General features: G+C 35.8%; 1 protein-coding gene across 2 annotated transcripts in view; it reads left to right on the plus strand.

Moving 5' to 3' along the window:
• The window catches only part of PTPRO (protein tyrosine phosphatase receptor type O), a gene marked incomplete at its 5' end in the record, with an annotated part of 243,757 nt that overhangs the window by 200,777 nt on the left and 26,590 nt on the right, over window positions 1-16,390 (plus strand). For both annotated transcript variants that reach the window (XM_081309599.1, XM_081309600.1), the window contains 5 exons: window positions 241-361; window positions 4,314-4,382; window positions 7,028-7,111; window positions 13,156-13,191; window positions 16,278-16,359. In XM_081309599.1, the coding sequence (XP_081165725.1) occupies window positions 241-361; window positions 4,314-4,382; window positions 7,028-7,111; window positions 13,156-13,191; window positions 16,278-16,359 (392 nt within the window). The remainder of the gene's footprint in view (window positions 1-240; window positions 362-4,313; window positions 4,383-7,027; window positions 7,112-13,155; window positions 13,192-16,277; window positions 16,360-16,390) is intronic.

A 16,390-nucleotide genomic window follows, 5' to 3' on the forward strand; every position in this document is an offset into this window, starting at 1 on the left:
AACATCCTGAATGTTGGAGGTTTTTGAAATAGGCTCAATTCTTCCAGCCACCTGAACACCATTTTTCAGTCTGCTAAGTCATAGTTGAGTGCAAGATCATTGCTAGCTTAAGTTGTTTCACGTTTTGCTATTATAATCAGCATAAGTTCATTGCTCCTAAGATTAGATGAAAAGCTGTGAATGGTCCCGTCAGTTTCCATATCATGGAGCCTATAACTGCAATGCCTGGCTTCTCTTTAGTTACAGAGATGAATCCTAATGTGGTAGTGATCTCCGTGCTGGCCATCCTGAGCACACTTCTCATTGGACTGCTTCTTGTTACCCTCATCATTCTTAGGAAAAAGCATCTGCAGATGGCTAGGTAAGTTAAATTTTGTTAATATTTTATCCAACCTTTGAGGTATATTTTTACTTATGTATGTACAACTTTTGCAGACCTAAACTGTGTAACAATTTTATTTCAGATGTAGTATCTATTTCTCTTTTGTGTGTTGTCTATTTCTCTTTTGTGTGTTTTCTAAGTAAGCTAATATTTTAGAAAATGTTGCCATTGGAATGGTAAAGCAGTGGATTGCTGTTTACAAATAACAAACCTTCTTGCTATCAATCCTGACATTTTAAGAAGCTCATAAGTAGGGATCTGTTACATTTGGGTACATTCAGACATATTTGGAGTAAAAGAATGATCCACACCTAGTTGGTATGATTAATGAAAGAAGTCGATTAAATGGAATCCACAAGAAGAATAGGAGTCTGGGCATAATGGCACTTGCCTCTAATTCCAGCAGCTCAGACAGCTAAGGCAGGGAGATTGTAAGTTCAAGGCCAGCCTCAGCAACTTAGCAAGGCCCTAAGCAACTTAGCAAGACCCTGTATCAAAATTAAAAATTTTAAAAAGGGCTGGGGATGTGGCTCAGTGGTTAAGTGCCCCTTGGTTCAAACCCTGGGAAAAAGAAGAAAGAGGAAAAGGAGGAAATTTAAAGACATATTTAAAGGCATGGCTGACCTAAACAATAAAGCAGATAAATATGGGATGCCATGAAAGTGGAAAACAATGGCCATTTCTGAATATGAAAATCAACTGCATGAAGACTGGAATTTGAATAAATCTTAGTACAATAAGGAAAGATTTGGTTTTGTACTGTGGCTGGAGTGTGGAGCTCTGAACTTAGACTTTTTAAGGTCCAGTCCTGATTTAAGAACCGTGTGAACTTGTGCAGGCCACTGAAACTTTATTCACTCAACAAATATTAATTGATACCTACTGTTTCAGACTCCTGTAGGTTCTTGAAATGGACAATGACCAAAAAAATCCATACTTTTGTGGAGTTTGTATTCTAATCAGGGGGATGGAGAACAGAAAATAGAGCTATAAGGCACAAAATTGCATAGTGTATTAGCAGGAGTTAAGAGAAAATAATAGAGCAGAGTAAGGGAGATTAGTAGTACCAGAATCAGGAGACAATTCTCTTGGTGGGTAGGTTTCACTCAAACAGGGACATTTTTAAGCTAATACTTGAAAAGCATGGAGTTAGCCTTGTGTTATCTCTAGGAAGAGTGTGCCCAGTAGCAAAAGCAGCCCATGCACTGCCAAGATCCTGGGGCCAGAGCATGACTAGCATATTTATATTCTGCCATGACTGGCAGAGAGGCCAGTATGACTAAGGAAGAGGAAGGGAAGGGAAAAATAACAGGTGATATCAGATCTACAGTGTTTCATAATCCATTGAGTAAAATACCTTTTACACTGAGTAAAATGGGCAGCCATAGCAAGGTTTGGAGAAGACTAAAAATATCTGGTTTGTGTTAATGTTTTCATTTTTAGAAAACAGGCTGTACAGAGACAATCAAAAACACAGGTTTATCAGCAGGGGGAGTCCTGACAGTAATCTAGACAAGACATGGTAGTAGTTCAGTCCACAGCAGTAACAACAAAGGGGAGGAAGAAACGACCAGATTCTGAATATATCTTGAAAATAGGGGTGATAGGATTTGATAAGAAATTGAGTGTGGAATGGGAATGTATAAAGGAGTCAGGGATGACAAAGGGTTTTGGCCCTGGAAGGATGAAGTTGCAATCAATTGAGAGAGACTCCAGGTAAGAGGCTTCAGAATAGAGGAAACATCAAGATTCAGCTTTGGCAATACTACATTTGAGATGAATTGCAAGTACAGGTTTGGAGTAGACAGCTGCCCAGGAATATATGGTGTTCAGGAAAGAGTCTTGATTTTGGAGATATAAATTTGAGAGTTGTTAGCAAATAAATGATGTTAAAGCTATAGACTAGGCCAAAGTCAGAGAGTAAATGTAAGTAAAAGAGGGCCCTGGGTGGAGCACTGGAGGTTTACAATATGAAGACTTCCAGGAAGAAAAGAAGATGACAGCAAGAGATTGGCAAGAGGCAGCCAGTGGAGTAGAAGGAAAACTAAGAGTGTGGTGGCCTGGAAGGCAAGAAAGAACCTCTACCAAAAAGAGGTGATAACAACCCCTTCATTAGTGGATAATCAGGAGCAATAATGCAGTAATAACATAGCATGGGAAGTATGCAGTAAGCATTGGTGCATAATCCTGACAGCCAAGGGGTGGTGACAGATGTAGTAATGAAAATGATGGTATTTATGAGGGCATACTACAGAGTTTTTGTGATGCATACAGAAGATATTTAGCAAGGACAGATCTAATTCATTCAGCTGCTCATTAAAACCAAGATATTTTGTGCCATGATCTTTGGCAGTCTAGTGAGACTTATGGATCTCTTTAGAGAATAATGCTTTCTAAGAGCATAAAATAAAACACATAGAATTATATAATCATATTGAAACACGATGCTCATATATTTTAAAAACAAGTATATTTTGCTTTTTGTTAATACATTAAACAGTTACTATCTAACTCATCATTTTATTTGGATGACTAATAAACAGTTCAAGATATATGCAGCAAGTCTGTTATATAAAAGTATCTGTAATTTCTATTGTTAGCAAATCACAACTACTGATGTGGTGGTTTGTTGTCTAATACAAGAAACTTTTAAACTTCAGTTACAGTTTGTAAAAATGAAGATTTACCTTTTTCTACTTAAGTTCATAGAGCTCTAAATTCTATCTTTGGACCCCATATTAAGAACTTCTGAATTTGAGGGGCTGGGAATATAGCTCAGTTGGTTGAGTGAATTTGAAAGTAAGAGATCCATATATAGGAAATCAAAGTGGGAAAATGCATTGGTAGTATGTAATTTTATCACATAATGAGATACAATAATATTAGTATGTTTTTCAAAGAAAAAAATATTCTTAGAATATCCTAATAAGAGCAGTCAGATAACTGAAGTAATTAATTTCAATGCTGGATAAATAATATCAAGTTGGTCCATCAATTTCACATATAGAAAAAATGAGAGGCATGAGCCCAGTGAGCTATGTTCTCAATGCATATTAGTCAAAAGGCGGAGAAGGCATGAGAACATGTTTATCTTTTTGCCCAATTTTGTTGTTGTTGTTGTTTAGTTTGTTTAGTACAGGAAATTGAACCCAGGGGCAATTAACCACTGAGCTACATCCCCATCCCTTTTTAAATATTTTATTTAGAGACAGCATCTTGCTAAGATGCTTAGGCCTTCTCTAAGTTACTGAGGCTGGCTTTCCTCCTCCCAAGCTGCTAGTATTACAGGCATGTGCCACAGCATCCAGATCTTTTCCTTTTCTGAGAAAGTTAAAAAAAAAAAAAACCTAAATAGTCTTTTTTACTAACAGATTAATTGAAACCATTCTGGATTAGAGTCATGTCAGAAGCCAACCTATTTCAATACGTATCACCCTTATCTCAAGGGATAAATAATAAGGATACCACAATGTAAGAGAAAAAAATTGAAATAAGCAATTCAATTTGGTCCACTATCACTATAAGGAGGAAATCAGAGTGCTATAAAACAAAACTTAACTCGAAAAGTACTACAAAGGGACTTTCAGTTTATCTAGGAAAGTTTGTATACCTTACTAATGAAGGTTTTTTGAAAAAATATTATTTCCAAATAGTGCAAAGATTTATTTTAGGATCATGAATGCCTTTTGACAAAGATTATGAGCTGAATTCTTTCAGACTCAAAATAAGTTGATTAGGAGTCTTACAAGAGACTGTTTTGTTTTGTTTTTCTTTTTTGCATTGTATGAAACAAAGGAACACATAGAACTTACATCAGCTTAAAAAAATTTAATGCTGTCATGATAAACCTGTAAAAGGCTCTCTTTATTTTTATATCAGGTAAAGAGTGCTCTCTCGAGCAGTTACGTTGATTTGTGTTCCTTTCAAACAGGGAATGTGGAGCAGGAACATTTGTCAACTTTGCATCCTTGGAGAGGGATGGGAAACTTCCCTACAATTGGTGAGTAGTATTTTGGAACAAGCCTGTAGATAGCTTATCTTTGTTGTGTGGGTTCTAAACTTGATTTTACCATCTTTAGGGATAAGTAGTTTTGTCTGATGGTTATTTCATGATTTCAGTAGCAGTAGACTTTCAATGGCTAGATTTCCACAGGATATATTGGTTTCTACAAACTTAATATAATACTGAAGTAGAGAAAATGCCCTAATCTATTCTGTATTACTATATTGAACAAAGAACTAATGCATTCATGCAAGGAGACCATAATCATGCTGAGGAAGGAGGCAAATGTAGGAGCCACACTGAACAAGTGGTAGCTAAAGGCCTGAGGGGAGACTTCACTGAAGCAGGATAAGACAGAGCAGCATCTCAATGCCTGGGGACATAAGCCACCCTTTTGTTAAAAAATTAAGTAGAAATGTACAGCCCAGGGCTCTCAACTCTCAAACTTGCAGGTTAATAATTATCAAAGCCAGAGATGTCCCACAAGAATACACGGCCTCATTTTTCTTTATACTTGAGTATTAAGGTCCTATGGGGAGGAGGTAGTTGGGGAATTAGAAAAGCATTTTCAAGAGATTAAATAAAATGATATTATACCTAACAATGAGAATTAACAGACCTATCTAGTTCAACTACACCCATAGAATCACTAATTAAGTAAACATTGAACATGAAGCCACTTTCCTTATATGACCTAGTTTTCATGATTGCTTGCAACAGAAACAAAGTATATTTAAGTTCATACATTTCCTATTAATCCTTGGTAAGTGATTCACCCCCTGCCGACCCCCATTTTCTAACCCCAAAATGGTACAAGAAATAGATTGAAAGACTAGACATTTTACCCTACAGAATCAATAAGAGAGGCAGAACTTTTTTTAGAATATAAATTCTACTTCCTTGAGTATAGATGATTCCCACTCTAATTGTAAATCTGGTTGAAACAGGATTCTTTCTTTTTTTTAATTGTTGATGGACATTTATTTACTTATTTATTTATTTATACATGGTGCTGAGAATCAAGCCTAATGCCTCACACATGCTAGGCATGTGCTCTACCACTGAGCTACAATCCCAGACCCCAAAATAGGATCGTTTTCAATAAGACAATACATTGTGCTGGCTTTTTTTTTTTTTTTTGGAGGGGGGTGCGGTTACTGGGCATTAAACCCAGGGGCACTCAGCCACGACCCCAGAGTCTTGCTAAGTTGCTTAGGGCCTTGCTCAATTGCGGAGGCTGGCTCTAAACTTGGGAACTTTTTATCTCAGCCTCCCTAGCCACTGGGATTACAAGTGTGCACCACCACACCTGGCCTGCCATTTTAAAATTTTAACGTGAAGAGAATTTTGCTATTAAAATACGATTAGTCCAACCATAAAGAAAGAAAATTTCATAATCCCTAGATGGTGAAATTTAGGAAACATTAGTAGGTTTGTTCAAATTTATCAGCACTCATCCCAAGATTAAGAGATTGATGCCTGTTTCTTGCCTGGCCAGTAAACAGGACTCATCCCAAAATATAGAAAGACTCATCCCAAGACTGGTGATATTACCATCTAGGAAATGACCCAATTGCACATGTGACTCAGGAGAGCTAGGTATTAACTAACTTCTTAGCCATTCACAATTTGCAAAACTTATGAGAGACCAGTTTGGTGAGAACCAAGGGAAAAGAGAATTCACATCAGGACCTTTCTATAAAATCAAGTAAATTCTCCTACTGCTCTTGGCAAGGAGAGTTTTGCCGGCAGCAGCATTTTCTGGCTGACTGAGAATGGATATCTCAGTGGGGATTTGTAACCGAAGTGACAGAATGACAGCATCTCCCCACCATCCTGAGAATAACTAGAGCTGCAGCCCCAGGATATTTTTAAATCTACATGAATGGATGTTCCATTTTACAAGTGGCTTGAATATCTGAAATTGGACTCAAACCAGGCATTTTAAATCAAGAGTCTGAATTAGAATTAAAGTAAATTAAATAATTTTGTTCCCACTCTATTGAGTATCAATGAGATTTTTAGACTCTGCTATTGATGCACTGTTGATATTGAATGAGTGATAACTGAGTATCATAACATTCTTCTGCTTTAAGAAACATTTTTTAGAAATTTTGTAGAAACTCAAAATATAGAAAGTCACATGAAATCATGCAGTTTAGAATGTATCCCAAAAGCTTAGTCTACATCAGAATCATTATAAGTAACATGTCCATTTATACCTCCACACAGAATTGCTATTTCGTTATCAAATGAGGTTATAACAATTTCTTAAAATAGGTTTCAGCATTGGAAAGTTAATATCTAAGAAAAAGACATATGATAACTAATGAGCCATTTAAGAGTCTCATTTAACTGAATGCAAAATGTAATCACCTAATAGCAGACTAATTGACACAAAGTAAGTTCAAGGAAATCTATCTGATTATAATAAGATCTTGTGTGAATAAAAACTGATTTTGTCAATATTGTAGCACTTACTTTTTAAAATTTCACAGAATGGAATAATATTTAATTGTAATTAAGGTGCTTGTCATATTAATTGATCCCAGTAGGTAATTTACTGATATCTGTTCACAGTTTATATTACTAACTCTTGCCACTTTTTCATCTTTACATCTGTTATCTATTAATGCTCACAGGCGTAGGAGTATATTTGCTTTCTTAACCCTGCTACCTTCATGTCTTTGGACTGATTATCTTTTGGCATTTTATATTAATCCTTGGTAAGTGATTTTTTTTTTACTGTTTACCTAACACAAAGTCTTTAAAAGCTGGCTTTCAAAAAGTAAACAAAAAGAAAATTTTTCTTTTTGATTATTTCATTTATTGGATAGCATCTAAAATAGTTATTCATATATTAAAATGAATTAAAGCAGTTATGATACCAAGATGTCTATAATGCATTTTCCACTTAAATTTTCTTCTAGTGATGTTCTTGGCAGGGTTTTCTTTCTTTTATTACTTGCCATCTATTTCTTCATAGAGCCAACTCATTGTCCTCTCATCTGTGTAAATGATGCTTTCCATTTTCCTTCCAATCCCCATCTATTAGAGAGATAGGAATGTGGTATGGTAGATAAACAAGTCTATACTCTGTATTTGGGACCTCTTTTTAAAAAATAATCTGAACTCACTGAATATTAAATAACTGACTATGTATAAGCCTCTTTGTATAATTACTTATTTTTCCCATAATCCCACATAGAGTATTATAGCCCCATTTTAGAGATGTGAAAATAGAGATTTAAGGAGAGTAATTGCCTTAATGTCATACACCACCACATAAGAAATCTGGGTTCTTCCACAAGAATTAAGGTCATCATATTATATATGCACACATATATAGCAGCACAATTCCCAATCACCAAATCATGGAAGTATCCTGGGTGTCCATCAACAGATAAGTGGATAAAGGAAATGTACTATATATAAAAAATGGATTTTACTCAGCTATAAAGAATGAAATTATGCCATTGCAAGAAAATGAATAGAACAGCAGAGCATCACATTAAGTTGAATAAGCCAGACTCAGAAAGTCAAGAGTCATATTTTATCTCATATGTGGAAGCTAGGGAGAAAAAAGAAGAAAAAAAGATTCTTATGAAAGTAGAAGGGAGACCAGTAGGATAGCAGGAGGAGGTCCAGGGGAGGTACTGGGGATTGGAATTGATCAAATTAAATTATGTACATGTACAAATGTGCCACAATAAAACCCACTATTCTATGTTATTATTACATACCAATATAAAATTGTCTTAAAATTTTTAAAGAAATCTAACCCCCCAAATTTGTGCTTTTCTCTGTAAAAAAAGCAACTTCCTTTGTTATTTTCTTGATTTCATTTTAATAATCAAATTTTGAAACATATCCTTTTTGCTTTTCTAATAAATAATAATATAATAATACCCTTGAACTCAGAGACTGTAAGAACCCAAAAGGGTCATTCTTTTCCCAAGCTATAAGAGAAATGGTAGCAGTTTCCCAGGGAGCTGACAAAAGTCCTTGTCCTAAACATTAACACATGGTATTTAGGTACTAAGTTACAAAAAGGCAGACCCAAAAATGTGGGCAACTTGAGAAGGACTAAAAAGAAAGAAATAAAAAATATCTCTTGAGCCAGAAAGATGGCTCATATAGAGAAGGACAGAGATGAAAACAATCTGGAGAGATAGTCATTCAAAAAGACAACTACTCAAATGTTCTTCTACTTCTCTGAGGACAGAATAAATACAAGGAGCAGAATTTAGGATTTCAAATCACAATGCTTCCATATATAAAAATATAAAAACAAACTATCAAAACAAAGAATGTTAATACCACAATTTGCATTTTCTTTAAGCAAAATGAATAGAAGAGAGCTTTAGAAACAAGGTAGACAATGATGCATATATAATAAAGTCAGAGGATGTACTCTACAAGGAGGCCCATTCACTGTTATCTGTTGTTATTCCAGTTGTCAGTGTAAATCTCATTATAATCAATCATTTGAGTGTTTTCAGTATTTAGCATCCTATAGTTTTCAGTTTTGAGCAGTGCATGTAAATTCCATTGTAACCTCCTGTTACTACCACAGGCACCCTCATGCTGTTCTTATACTTGACTTTCAACTCAACATCTACCAATTGTCCTCAAGGATTTATCATTACAACATTTGTAATGAATACCCTTGAAGTATCCTCCATGGATTTAAACTAAAACAAAATAAAGTTGGATATAATTTTATGTTCATTTTCCTTTATTTCTCAGACTTTATTTTCCAGAGTTCTTTAAGCTTCTATCAGGTGGGCCTGTGCTTATATGCATGTCTTTCTTACAGTCCTACCAGTGAACACATCTTCTAATTTCATCCATCCTTCCAAAGTCTGTTCTTTATAGTTGTGATCAAACAGCATGAGAATCAACTTGGGGGGCAGGATTTAGGGGGCGGTGGAACTCTTCAGTTTTTAGAAGAACCATCCTGAGACTGTAAATGGTTGTCTGCAGGTGAGAAGAGATGGCAAAACAGAGTATATGAAATACAAAATTCCATGCATATCAACCAGTGGAAGTATACTGAATATAATTTATGTTCTCAGCCCTAAACTTTTTTTTTAAAAAAAAGAAAGCTTTATGATTCTTATCCCTTCAAGTAGAACTCATTATTCACATAACCACTCAAATTCCCTGCCTTTGGCTTCCTCCTATGACTTGTGGATATTTTCATTGCTAATGAGTCCTTTTGAATCCTCCTTAAGATACATTTGTCTTCATATTTCATTTACCTTGTTAACACCTGCCACAGATAACAGAGCCACACCCCACATGCTTCCTAACACCCTGTTCAGCTTCCTCTCAAAACTGTTGATTTCTTGGAAAAACACATTCCTGTTAATTTTGTTAAGCCCTTCCCTTATTCTAGTGTTTTGTGTGGAAATTAGGAGACAGTGTTGCTCAAATCTTTACCCTGAGCAGTAGCAGAAGCAGTGTGCAGCACTGTGCCTGGTTAGGTTAGTTTCAGGATTGTATTTTGCAAGGATTTCTGACTTAAAGATCTTGGAGTTTGTTTCCTATTAAAAGAAATCATCTCATTGGAACCAGCTCTGTCTAGTTTCAAGGTTATTCCTTTTTCTTGTTACTACCACAGGCAGCCCCCTGCTGTTCTTAAGTATTCATCTGCTTGTTCTGACTCCTGAACAGTTGGCATTTTAAGCATAAAGCAACATTAAGTTTAAAGTGTTTGGCTTCACTCAGGGTTGTTGTGTGGAATTTGGAGAATGACACATCCCTAAAGGTCTTTTTCAAATTTTAAGATGGTTTCTGTTTAGCTCATGAAAGAGTAAGTGGTGCTTATAAAACTGGAGACTTTTAGAGTTTCGTTTGAATCATAATAAATCCTATGTCTTTGCTATTGCTTCATGTTCTACTTTGGAATGAATGCCAGCATGGCCAAGATTGCCACAGCCATAAAGAATTAAGAAGAGTGTATCTTAGCTTCTTGAAGTCATTGGGATTTTAAACCTTCCCTAATACAAGTGACAGAGAAAATTAAAAGAAGTGCATGATCCTATCTGTCTGATGGGTGTTATTTGTTGGTTATTAGGAAAAGCTTTTGTGGTGAAAAAGTAACACCCTATACATCACCTAAAATTTTCACTGCAGCAGTCATGCACACTAGCTCTTTCCATAATGTTGCTGAATTAAAATTGCTAGTGCAGGCTTAACTTGTTTACAAGTGAATTTTTTCCTCATTTTAGTCTTGCAATTAGTACAGAAATTGAAAATGTAGGGAAATTCTATGGATAACTCTGTGGAGTCTCATAATTCAATCCTGTCACATTTGTTCCTGTATTCAGATATGGGAACACTTTGGAATCAGCAAAATCTAAACAGAACAATGGACATTGTGCACAAATCATAAAGACATATACTTAACTGGGGCAATATGTCATGCGAAATAAGTGATATAGAATTTTATATTACATGGAAAGTGCACTCAGTAATGAGTAAGATTGAAAGAAAAAAAAATGTGTCTTCCCTCCATTAACCAAGTTTCTACACAGCTGTTGAATAGTAGCAGCTTAATATTTCAGCACTGAATTTATTCAGTGTCACCCTCTCACATACATTTGTTTTCTTCCTAGTTTCCCTTCAAGATGTTTGGATAGGAAGTGTTTTTTCTTCACTTCCAATCTCAATATATATTGGCAGCCTCATGCCTTTACCAGAGCTGTATGCAGCTACCCTGACACTACTCTTTCATAAAGTACTACACAGAGTAAATGTGGAGTTCTTGTAATCACTATCACAAGAGCTAAAATAAAAAGCATCAATAGGTATTTGTTTTAGTCAGTTTATTTGCTGCTATGACTAAAAGATCTGACCAGAACAATTGTAGAGGAAGAAAAGTTTATTTGAGGACTCACAGTTTCAGGGGTCTTAGTCCATAAAAAGCCAGCTCCATTCCTAGGGGCTTGAGGTGAGGCAGAACATCATGGCAGAAGAGTGTGGCAGAGGGAAACAACTCACGTGATGATCAGGAAGCAGAGAGAGTCCACGCTCCAAATACAAAATATATACCCCATAGCCACACCCTCAAAGAACCACTTCCTCCAGCCACGCCCCACCAGCTTCCAGTTACCACTCAGATGATCCCATCAGGGATTCATTCACTAATCAGGTTAAGGCTATAACCCAATCATTTCTCCTCCAAACCTTCTTGCATTGTCTCACACAAGAGCTTTTGGGGGACACCTCACATCCAAGCCATAACAGTATTTCTTTAAGTTCCCAAATGCCTAAATGATATAGCTATGCCCAATATTACACTGGCTTTTTGAAAGGATAAGGGAGAAATAGAGTAAAAACTGGAATTTAAATTTCCCTCTAAATTTCAAGTATGGAAGGCAAAGAAAATAAGGAAAGCAAAATAGGAAAGGAACTACTGAACAGATTGTCTTCACTTAGAAATGGGAAGAAATAAAAACTACCCTCAAAACCACTTACCTTTATAGATGTTGCCCTAAATTCCTGACCTGCATGAGTTCTCCATCCACAAGCCTCTTTGTCTCAAACAGGATCTCACAGACCAAGTCTACTATCCAAATCTTAATTGAATCATTAAAGGAAATTGTGAGGATAACATGGCAAAGATGTGTGTTTCAATTCAGTTCAATTGGATAAGCGTTCGTTGACCAACCACTATGTGCTCCGTGAGGTGTTGGGGGACTTTGGTCTTGCAGGAACGCCTGTAGGCACCTTACAATCTTACAAAATGAGAACTGCTCCATTTACAAAGTGCTATGAAAGTACTACTTCATTGTGTCTGAGGCCTTCAAGCAGAGAGGCATCCAAACATTCACAATTTTGATATCAATAGTTTGTTACAGGAAGTACTCTATCACAGCCACTTATTTACTGAAGACATTTGTTTTCTGAAACCTTATGTGCTTCCTTTAAAAATATTTAAAGACCTTTAAAAATTCTTATAACAAACATTTACTACTATATTATACACTCAATTATGTTTTAACATTCATTGTTGATATAAGACAATAAAACACAATAACGGTTTTTCAATAGATACTACCTTAGCATTAGGTAACTTACGTTAATTATATTACCTGTTGCATGAAAACAATTACCCTATGTACCCTAAAGCAAAAGTAAATAAGTAAAGCATGCATTAGCATTTCCTGTGTTCCAGTTTATAGATTATTAACAAATTAATAAGACATGTAATTCTTCAAAATGTTTAAAACCTGATTCAAAAGAATAAAAGCAATGCTATTGGAGAATTGTATAAAATTACATGTCCACTTTGATAGCATGAATTCATATACCCTATGAAAATGTCAGAAAAGGTTATTTTAGTCTTTAATTAAGAAATCAACATATCTTCTCATCATTAGTTCCCCCTCTTATTCCCCAATTCTTCCCTCTTGCCTGCAGAATCTGCAAGAGAGGTAGTAGACTTCTCTATATTTACAAAATACTTTAGCAACTTACTTACCAGGAGTTAAAAATAGTATTTCCAGAACTCAGTTCTTTGGCAAATATGAACTATGAAATGCAAGTGTGTTCCTACAACCAAAGAATCTTTAAAATAGAATCTGAAATTATTGTTAGAGTTTCATGTAAGAAAAAGTAATTTAACAACACCTGAGGTATATTTAATGAAAATTAAATAAAATTGAGGTGCCAGTATAATTATTTAAAGCTCTTTAAGTTTAATCATTATATTAATCAATTTTCTTGCCCCAATAAATTTGTCTTTTTTTAAATTTCTCAGGAGTAAAAATGGTTTAAAGAAGAGGAAACTGACTAAGTAAGTTTTGTTTTTACTATTTCCTTTAAAAAGATTTTTATAATTATGATCTTAACCTCCCAAATCTTAAAAAATAAATTGCTTGATTTCAAGCAAGGGTTGCTTAAGGAAGAGGTAAGTACATATTATGAATAGGTAGTTGGAGATTCCACTAAGAAAGTTTATCATGGAAACCTTGTCAGGTACAAAGACCATTTTTACCACATGAAATCTGACGAAGAATGGATTGTAAAAAAAAAAAAAAGAATTATAAAAGTCTTGCAGAAGGAAGTGTGGAATTCTAAGCATATGAAAATCTAATGTTTAGCAATATCAAAGGTAATTAAAAAAACACTTGCCAGTTTGTATTTTGAAATTCTGTGTTTGTTTCAGGGAAAGCCTTTCACTTTATGATGTTATAATAAATACTTTGCTAATTCTGTCTCAGAAAAACCTCTATAGTAAATAGGAGAGATTACTCCTCTGGCTAGATTGTGGTCTTACATATCCACTAAACTGTTAAGGTTATGATTCTGTTGGGTAAAAATTAGCCATCAGTTGATTTCAAAAGCCTATTAGATTATCGCCACCAGGCCTTTTCTTAAAATTCCACACATAAAGAGTAGAACACTTGCCAGGCGCAGTGGTGCACGCCTGTAATCCCAGCAGCTCAAAAGGCTGAGGCAGAGGATCATAAGTTCAAAGCCAGCCTCAGCAAAAGTGAGGCGCTAAGCAACTGAGACCCATTCTCTAAATAAAAAACAAAATAGGGCTGAGGGTGTGGCTGAATGGTCCAGTGCCCCTGAGTTCAATCTCCAGTACCAAAAAAAAAAAAAAAAGGAACACTTTTATAAACTGAGTTCACTCTTCACAAGACTAGACTGACATCCACACTGATTTTCATGGCATAATCTGTGATATAATCCAAAAGAAAATTTGATGCAAACACATTGTTATTTAGCCTTGAGTGGCATATAATTTACAGCACAAAGATGCAGGACAAGTTCCCTGTTATTTAAAATTGTATGCATTCCATTGACATACACCAACTGGCATAGGGGGCACAAGGCCAGCCTCCACAGATGAGAGTCACTGTCACCTGGAAGAAATAGTTGCCACAGCAGAAAGACTTTGTTGTCCACAACTATTAGTTGGGTTGTTAGTAAGCTAGAGAAGCATAGACCTCAGCATTCAAAAGACAGGCACAGACAAGAGGAAAAACCAGACCTGGGCAAAAGAGTTTAGGGGTGGTGGGACCTGGTCACAAGTCAGAACCTCACATCAAACCAATTCCCTCTCTCTTCTCATTGTCCCCCTGTCCTCCCTCCTTCTCTATTTCTCTTCTTTCATTTGCCTTCTCTTTTCTTTTCCTGTTTCACTCCAAATGCTCCATCACCACCACATAACATATCCCCCTTGGAACCCCTTTTTTTTTTATCTCTGCTTACTTCCATTCCATCTTCTTTTCCTTTACCTCTTCTCCCCTTTCTCTCTAACTCGGTCCTGCTGGTCTTGGTTTCCCTCCAAGTTTTCTTTCTCTCCTCTTCTGCCATATGTTTTCAGCTGTCCATTCTGCTTCTTGATTTTGCTTTTTCTAACCTAGAAATCTGTTCTCAGAGTCTGCCTTCCCTATACATGCTCCCATTTTCTAGATGAAACTGGAAGTGTTAAATCTAAATTTAAGGTCAATGTCCTGCTCAACAACAGCAGCCAGATATTGTAGTCCCAATGGCATCCATTCCAGGACAGGAGTCCCACCGGTAGCCATTCTTTGGGAAAGATAACAAGTTTGAAGTGGGAAAAGCTTTGAACTAGGACTTATGCTGTGTGGTTCTAGACAGAGTTCCACCACTTAGTGGCCCGCTGATACTGACTTCCTTCCTTCCCTCACCCTTGGCTCTCTCACTGGGAGCACAGGGTGAGTGTTGTCATGGCTACCTTGGGGATAACCAAACAAGATAACATGTGAATATTTATGAACTGTTGAGTGTTTTATGAGTATGAAATATTATTGTTAAGGAAAAAACCATTAAAGTTTAAAATTGTTACCTGGGAGGTTTAATGCCCTCTAAAATCTTAACATAAAATAGTCTACCTGATTGGCTGATCCACAAATTTAGACAAATATCTATTAAATTCTATGTAATTCCTAATAAGACTTAAGATCACAGATAGATTACATAAGCTGCACAACATGGCACAAGAATAAGGGAAAAATCAACTATGGATCCTTCCAAGGTAGAAAGTCTTGGGTTTGATGACAGAATATGGCATCCTGCAGAATCAGAGAATGGGTTGGTATAGGTAGGTTCCTAAATAGATAGGCAACTGCAAAAAATTACAGAAAATAAAAAAAAATCCTATTCTCACACATACACACACAGAGAGGTGAGAAGTTCTGCTATAGATGTAGAAACATAAGCTTGCATATATTACTTGATTGAACCTCTGAGCCAGTTCAGTACTTTTATAGGTATGCAAGCTTCTGAGTATGGCTCTCTCAGTTGAGACCCTGATAACTTCATCCTGCTGACCCAGCCTCTGCTCTGGGGACATTGTAGCTAGCCAGACACACAATTCCTTATGTTATTAAAGTTGTTCGAACTCATAAGTTTCTTTACATACTGTATGTCAACCTTGTGGGATAGGTATGACAATAGTATTTAATCAATGACAATGATGCTTCTCTGAAAAGTTAGGTAATTCCCAGGATCACATTGGAAATAAACAACTGTAAGCCATAACTCAAACAGGTCTTTGAAATCTAATCCTTTGTTCTTTCCCATATTCTAGAACTTTCTAAAAACAACACATGTGCATGTAGACAGGTATATATGAGTGGGCATATATAAAATATTTTATTGCTAGAGTAATAGCAAAGTATAAATCTAGAAATTCCTATTTCAGGGAAGTTTGATACATATGCCCCTCTTCTGAATTATAATGTATTAGAAACTGTTAACTTGCGCCAAAAATTAAAATACAAATGAGTATTAACTTTGGAGAAGTAAAACTTTTCTTTTCTTCAAGAAGAGTATGCATGTTTAAGAAGTGTGGTATTAAAACAGTATTTAATACTTATAAACATTTCTTTGTGTTTCACAAAGCCCGGTTCAGTTGGATGACTTTGATTCCTACATCAAGGATATGGCCAAAGACTCTGACTATAAATTTTCTCTCCAATTCGAGGTGAGTTGGGTAAAGCATTCTGGACCTTCTA

The sequence above is a fragment of the Spermophilus citellus genome, assembly GCF_964194105.1.
Source record: "Spermophilus citellus genome assembly, chromosome: 10".
NCBI classification, from domain to species: domain Eukaryota; kingdom Metazoa; phylum Chordata; class Mammalia; order Rodentia; family Sciuridae; genus Spermophilus; species Spermophilus citellus.